The sequence below is a fragment of the Hyalella azteca genome, unplaced genomic scaffold (genome assembly GCF_000764305.2).
Source record: "Hyalella azteca isolate HAZT.00-mixed unplaced genomic scaffold, Hazt_2.0.2 contig16839, whole genome shotgun sequence".
In the NCBI taxonomy this organism is placed as follows: domain Eukaryota; kingdom Metazoa; phylum Arthropoda; class Malacostraca; order Amphipoda; family Hyalellidae; genus Hyalella; species Hyalella azteca.
Genome location: NW_025946647.1, coordinates 7,918 through 15,228, shown reverse-complemented (window position 1 = coordinate 15,228; position 7,311 = coordinate 7,918). Strand labels below are relative to the sequence as shown.

The following is a 7,311-nucleotide window of genomic DNA, read 5'->3' as shown; positions in this document are numbered from 1 at the left end:
TGAAGTGAGAAATAATTTATTGTAAGTGATATGAACGTTGCATCATCAAAATAGTGGTGATTGTATTTATATATACAGATTCTCGTCGCCCCGGCCCATTTATCTTCCTGTTGAGGGATAATTCATCTGAATTTGGGGGCATTTCTTCTGCTGAGGCTGAAATAATTAAGTCATAGATCAATGTCAAATGGAATGGATGCATTTATACACTAGTCGATCGAAATTAAACGTAGTGCTCCATTGGCAGCAGTACATTTTGGCACTGGTAAATGCAAATAAGACGGAACATTCTGAAAAACAAGATCGAACATAGAATGTTTGATACAAAGTGAAAATGTTTGATTACAATGATGTCAAGATTTTTTTTGGTTCAAGTCCAGATTTTTTTCGGTGTCGTTACGTAACAATTTATTTGCCACCAATCCTCATGCTATTTTAGGCAATTTTAAGAATTATCTTCAAACCTTCTCGTTAGTGCGATCATAAGCCACTTACTCAAGCCACTTCAACGACATACAGATGAATCACAATGGCGTGCCTACAAATAAACTATGCCTTAGCCACTTCAACGTAGAAATATTTGGGTCTACAAATAAACAATTTCTTACATAAGTCTTTTTGACTTAAAACGTGAATGCACGTGCCTATAAATAAACTATGTCGTACGCGAGCCACTAAGACGTATGGTCGAAGGTAACTTGTCGCGGTGCTCCTTGTTGAACAGATCGATAGAATTTAGCTCCCGGCTGATGTTCGCCACTTTTTCGGTACTCAAAAAATGCGAGGGAGTTTTTTTCCACGCTGCTTCTGATTTTGAATGGATAACGATGTTAAGGTGGCTTGCCCGTGAGCGTCGGTTAAACCACAAAAATTGCTGCTTGCTGCAACGAAAATTTTGTGTTGTTTTGTTTCTTTGTGTTACCCAGATTTTAGTCAATGTAACCGTTGTTTTTTATCCTTCTTTTCCCTTCTATGCTATGGCGAAATCTGGTTGAAGTTCAAACTTCAAAACCTTCATCCTAACAAATAGATTTATTGCAATTTTTTCATATTATTCTGTTTATTTCCAAAGAAATGATGGATTTTTTTTTCGAAATCGGATTAGGCATGAAAATTTCTCTCCGCCGTTTCATTCTTCTTGCGAGGAGAATTAATGTTTTCACACCTCTTCAGCTGGACAGGAAAGCAATTAAAATGTTATGGATGTTCTCCGTAGAGTAGTGTGGGCCGTTCGACCGTGGCTGCTAATGGTTCTTAGGGAGTGGCGACGATTGCGCTGCTGGGATTTGTATCAATACATCAAGGCTAATGCTCGTTATTGTTCTACCAGCATTTTTACTTGATGTTTTGGAATTTATTTTCACATTGTTTACTTTATCACGAATAATTTGTGCACATTTTAAAACCTTCAATAGAATATTATAGTTTTCAAGAATTACGTTTATTAATATTAATTGCTATGTAAAATATGTTGATAATAAACAATCATTGCATTTGAAAGGTGTGTTTAATGCTTAAATTATGTTTCAATGCTTTTATTCCACGTCTTTAATTTTCTCCGTTAGAGGTAATCTGGCGCGTTAATCACTAATGGAGTCGTTAAGCTTTCTCCTTGCGAGGCGTTAAGCTTGCCTGCGGACCACTTCATTACCTGCGGCTGCAAGGCCTCATAAATTAGTCATAAGTCTTCTTTGGAGCTCAATTGTTGGCCGTTTAAGACAAGTCCATTTGGTGATTAGGTAATTTGTTCTCCACCGCGTGCGCCGATGAACAATTAGAACAGTTCCCCCCATGAACAGAAACTCGGCAAGTGAGTGCCACAAAAATTACCCGTCGCTGCCGCCAATTGTCTCGATAATTGCTACGTGTTGTCTTGCCAACGGTCTCGTATGTTCCGAAAGATTTACAGTCGAGCGGGAAAATTTTCTTTCAAACCTTCGACCAAGAAAAAATACCATTTTTGGGTGATGAAATGAAAACTTTTCTGTCTATCCTCTTCAAATTCATTCGCATGTATGATGAACAATTCTATAAACTGCGTGTTTCTAACTTTCATCATTTATTTTTATTAGATACAGTATTAGATACAGTTTTTACAAATACCGTTTTTTGGATGATCAATTGAAAATTGTTCGGTCTATCATCTTTAAATTCATTCACATGTATGATGAACAATGTGTTGAGATTCTATGAACTGCGTGTTTCTAACTTTCATCATTTATTTTTATTAGGTTTTTACGGAACGTTCCGACATTGCGATCTTTTTGAGGTTTGTGTTTTAAGACTTGGCTGTCTTAGCAGTCATGGACTTAACGATTCATTAGCGGCGTAACTAAGCTGCGCTGGTAACTTATGCTTAGGGAATTAAGTTAAAGAATCTGAATCTTGATGTTGAACTCATGCGCGGCCACTTGGATCGATTGTAACTTTGTTCGGCCTTCGCCTAACTTCTGGACTGAGCAATCGCTAGCAATCTTACTGCAGAGTTCTTCCGTCTTTTTCTTGCTAGGTAATTCTTTCTTGAATTATTAATTCCTTGTAAATTTCAACATCGATTGATAATTTGCTTCGCTCGAGAATAATCAGATCACGTTGTGATTTGATATGAGTTTCTAATAGCAGAATGAAATTGTTATTTAAAGTTTAACCGGTATATTGTATTCTCGATGAACTAGTAAGCTAATTTTTTATATTACTTAAACCAAACGTCCGTAATTAATTTCAATCCTGTCTTCATTTGTTATGATGTTGGGAATTTTCCCAGCGCAGGAGGAAATCCTCTTCTAGAATTTTATTAATTTAGAACACTTCAAAGGACCAAGACAAATTTAAGTATTTAAGTAGATTTATTTAAATTCTCTCAAAGAAGCCAGTCCCTTTTTCGCGTCCTTGCATCCAGATAAAAGAAGTGACAAAAGCATGCACCCCAAATCATAAATTAATTAAGCAAGGGTTGTGCACAACAAATCATAAGTAGTTTAACAGCAAATAATCCAGGAAACTATGGCGACACAGTTAAGGTAGTTTAAGGAACTTTAGAGACCGCACTTCACGAGTTCTCGTTTCGAACTCTTTTTTTTAGAACTTCTCGTCACGAGCTCTGGGACAGTAGTTTTAAGCTAGCAAACGGCTACGTTTATATAAACAAGAAAGTTCTTGTTCTTCATCTATAGTCAAGAAGAAATCTGGTTGGGATATTTTTCCCAACACATTCCCGGGCACGAGAGTTGCGATTTTAATCGCAGTTCTTAAGTTTTTCCAAGCATCTCTGCGCCGCCGCCCTGCGAACGCGCCGTACGCCAGTATCTGTAGGAGAGGCGGCGTCATTAGAGGGTTCGGAAGGCACAGACAATGCAGTTAATTCCATAGGATACAAATGAGAAATGGCATAGGTGCCTCTAGTACGATCAGGCCTGATGACCTCAACACTTCGTGTTATGCCATCATTACCACGAAAGAGTTCAACAACCCTACCCAGCTGCCAAAGTGGCCTAGGTTTTGTAGGAGAAGAAATTAATACGATATCGTTAGCTTTAATTTGATCATGCCAATCTCTTTGGTGAATGTCCCTACTGTTTTCACGCAAGGAAAGTAGGTAGTCTGAATACCAAAGATCTCGGTACTTCTGCAGTATTGAGTCTCTTCTTTCTAGAGATTCAACAAGCTCCTCTCTAGCAGGAACCTGAGGTCCAGACGTATCCCCGAACACCAAACTTGAATTGGCCCCTAACTTTACAAAGGAATTTGGGGAAATTGGCAACGTGAGATCATCTGGATCCTGATAAGTAAGCGGTCTAGAATTAATTGAATTTTGAACATCAGATAAAATGGTAAGAAAAGAAAAATAATCAAGGCTGCCACGTCCGACAGATTTGTACAAGCAAGTTTTAACTACGCGGATTAACCGCTCCCAACTGCTGCCCCACCAGGCAGCGTAAAGAGGAATCCTGACATGTTTAATATTGTTACGTGATAAGTAAGCGGTATATTCACAGTCTGAACTGGATTCTTTCAGGAACTGAGCAGCTTGAATGAAAGTAGGGGCGTTGTCGCTGAAAATAACATTAGGTAATCCGTAGCGATTAGAGAACCTAATGAACGCCATGAGGAAGTCTGTTGATGACATGGATTTAACAAGTTCAAGGTGCACTGCACGGACATTTAGACACGTAAACAGTAAAATGTACATTTTAACATGATCTTTACCAAGCTTAACATTGAAATGCCCCGTATAATCTATGCCGACGTTCATGAACGGTCTGACAAAATTCACGTTCGCACCAATGAAGTCCGTACGCTTCGGATATTTAAATGGAATGCTGTTAAACTTTTTGCAAATAGTGCAAGATTTATTGACTTGCTTAACGACGGTTCTGCCCCGGGGTATCCAAAATCCTTCGTTGCGGACAGCAGCCAGAGTTGAATTTGTTCCCAAATGCATACACTTTTCATGGGAGTCAGAAATGATCAAATTGGTCAAGGGACTAATTTTAGGGAGCAAGATGGGATTTCTAACAGAAAAATCTAAAGAATCGCATTTGTTCAAACGCCCACCAGCTCTTAGCAATCCACTTTCGTCAAAGAACAGGTTGAGATTTTTGACAAGATCAGGGACCTTATCTGAACAAGCTGGTGGAGTAGACAGGTATTTAATTTCATTCGCGTACGTCTCGCTTTGAGTTCGCCTGAGCCAATACAACCGCGCCCGTTGAACGCAATCAGTAAAGGTCCAGTTTAATTTTCTGGTAAGAGACAAGAAGCGGAATAAGTAAGCCGTGACGCGGAACAATTTATGTAGCGAGGATAAATCGGTAACATTTAATACAGGCAAAATGGCAGTTTCATTAAAGGCGCTACAGGAAACTAGATTTTGATTTTCAGCAGACAAGCATTCCAAATTACTTTCCGGCCAAATGGGAGGATAGTTTTCTAGCAGAAAGTCGGGACCCGAGTGCCAAAATTGAAATTTAGTTGAAAGTTCTTTAACCGTAAGACCTCTAGTCAACAGGTCGGCAGGGTTTAACGCTGATGGAATGAAGCGAAAATTAAGATCCAAAGAAAACTTTGCTTTAAGAGCAGCAATGAATGAAGTGATATCTTTCACGCGGTTGCTGGCGAACACATTCTTACTTTTAATGAAACCGTTCAGGATCCATGAGATAACGATCTGAGAATCTATCCCAAAGGTTACGTTTTTAATAGTAGAGCGCCCTAAGGCAGTTACGAGTTGAGGTAGACATTTAAGAGCGAGATAAACGCCAAGCAATTCTAAAGTGGGTAAGCTTTTCTTATTTAAAGGAGCAACTTTACTTTTGGCAAACAGCAGAGTGGATTTAATTTCGCCTCCCGTCTGATAAACAGCATACACGGTGAAGCCGTACAGCTGCTGAGAGGCATCTGTGAATACCACTAAGGATACTTCCTCTTCGCTTCCGAAGGCTTTTCGGTGAAACTCAAATTTGTCTAATTCAGCGAGATCAGAGTTTAATTTCTCCCATGAAGGTTTTAAGTGATCCGGGATTTCATCATCCCAATTTATCTTTGATTTCCAGAGCTCCCGAAGGAGAAGTTTACATTTCACTGTGATCGGTCCCGCAAATCCTAAGGGATCAAACACCTTTGCGATGCGAGATAGTACTGAACGTTTAGTGTCGACAGCAGAGCAATTTAGATTATGGTCTACCACAACTGTCAACTTATCTTTGCGGGGGAGGTAGTGGTAGCCAAGGAGCTTCTCGTGCGAAGTACCATGGTCAGCGGCACGCCCATCTCGCTGGCACTGAAGCACCAGCTCCTCGCAGTTCGAGCTCCACGAACCCAAGTCAAACCCAGCCTCCAGCATCCGCTCATAAGCCTGCTTGTACAGAATCAAGACCTGCTCGGGGGAATTCCCCGTCATGAACAGGTTATCTACGTAAATGGTTTCGGACAGAAATTGAGAACACAAGTCCTGAGGGTAATTCTTTACATGATGTTTAACAAGATAATTCAAGATGAAAGGGCTCGATACGAAGCCAAAAACAATAGTTTTATAACGATAGACGACCAGTCTACCGTCTACCTTCCACAGAATGCAAAATTTATTTCGGTCTTTTACAGAAGCAAGCTTGATTTGTAAGAATGCCTTCTTGACATCCGACATCACCAAGTAATTGTCGCATCGAACTTTAATCAATATGCCAAGAAGGTCATTCATTAGGTCCACTCCAGGAAAAGCCGCCTCATTCAAGGAAGGGTTCTTCCCTACCTTCAAACTACAGTTAAGAACTGGTCTAATTTTCGTCGTAACATTGGGGTCTTCTCTTATAACGGCACGGTGCGGGATGTACACGCGCTCGCTTTCGTCTGAACTGTGCAAAGGAATCTCTTCAATAATACCATCTCTCAACTGCTGTTGGAAGACATCGTGATAATCTGCAAGTTTACCTTTAGAATCTAAATTTTTAATGACCCTTTCTACAACAGCCCTTGAAACGGCAAACCCATCATTAACTAAAGCTAACTTATCTTTATCCCAAGGAAGTGAAACCTGGTACTGTCCATCAACCTTTTCAATAGAATTAGAAAATTCCTCAATTTGAATTTGATCAGAATTAGACGCTGGATCATCTTCTTTAATCCCTATGGTTTCCAAGTCAAATAATTTCTCAATGTGACCCTCAACAGAGCGATCGTCCAAAATGCTACTCAAAGGATCAGGATGGCAAATTTGAGGATCTAGCACGAAGTTAATGCAAGAGTGACGCTCGTTCAGTTGATTTACAGTCTGATACATATGAACGACCTCATCCCTTGAAAGAAAATGTTCGATATTTCCGATAGGAATGATTTTACCAAAGAAATCGTAAGCTTTACCCTTAAGACAGTCAACGATTTTAAGATCAATAAATTGAATGAGGTCGATCCCAAGAATTCCTTCCAGTTTAACAGAGTCGGAATCTCGAGTCAAAGCGGAATCGGCAAGTTCGTATTTGNTGCTCAAAGAGGTAATCTCGTACTCCATCTCAAACTTGGAGTCAACCAACATGGGTATTTGCAACGAGCTCCCATTCTTATTTAAATCCAAAGCCAAACTAACCTCTGCCAAACTCCTTTTTCCCTTATCAAGAAATGAATTTACGACATAACTGGAGTGGACCAAGTCACCAGGAAAGTCGATTCTATCCAGAACAGCACTTGAAACGTTTGATCTTTGAGATCCAGAATCCAGTAGAAATCTCACTGGAGTGACTTTCTTCCCACGACACACATTAACCGACACAGTAGGCAAAAGAAAGGGAGAAGTGAAGCTGGCTACAGAATTGAGACAAT

At 39.8% G+C, this 7,311-nt stretch overlaps 2 protein-coding genes across 2 annotated transcripts; both read right to left on the bottom strand.

Annotated features, from left to right (window-relative positions):
* Positions 1-2,913: 2,913 nt before the first annotated feature.
* On the bottom strand, positions 2,914-4,792 carry LOC125179355 (the record flags this gene model as incomplete). Its single annotated transcript, XM_047885058.1, is given in 1 exon segment — positions 2,914-4,792. A coding segment is annotated over 1 exon segment (1,206 nt). The 3' UTR covers positions 2,914-3,235.
* LOC125179354 lies at positions 4,774-6,968 on the bottom strand. The gene is made up of 2 exons (XM_047885057.1): positions 5,668-6,968; positions 4,774-5,333 (listed from the first exon to the last, which is right to left on the bottom strand). Exons 1-2 carry the CDS (start codon positions 6,773-6,775, stop codon positions 5,293-5,295), a joined length of 1,149 nt encoding a protein of 382 aa, XP_047741013.1. The 5' UTR covers positions 6,776-6,968; the 3' UTR covers positions 4,774-5,292.
* Between the last annotated feature and the right edge of the window lie 343 nt (positions 6,969-7,311).

What these genes read in the sequence shown, in the direction of transcription:
- LOC125179354 (XM_047885057.1), bottom strand. Translation starts at nt 6,775, where the DNA reads ATGTATCAGACTGTAAATCAACTGAACGAGCGTCACTCTTGCATTAAC. An exon ending in TGTGGTAGACCATAATCTAA is followed by an intron (nt 5,334 to 5,667) that starts ATTGCTCTGCTG and finishes AGGCGAAATTAA; the next exon opens with ATCCACTCTGCTGTTTGCCA.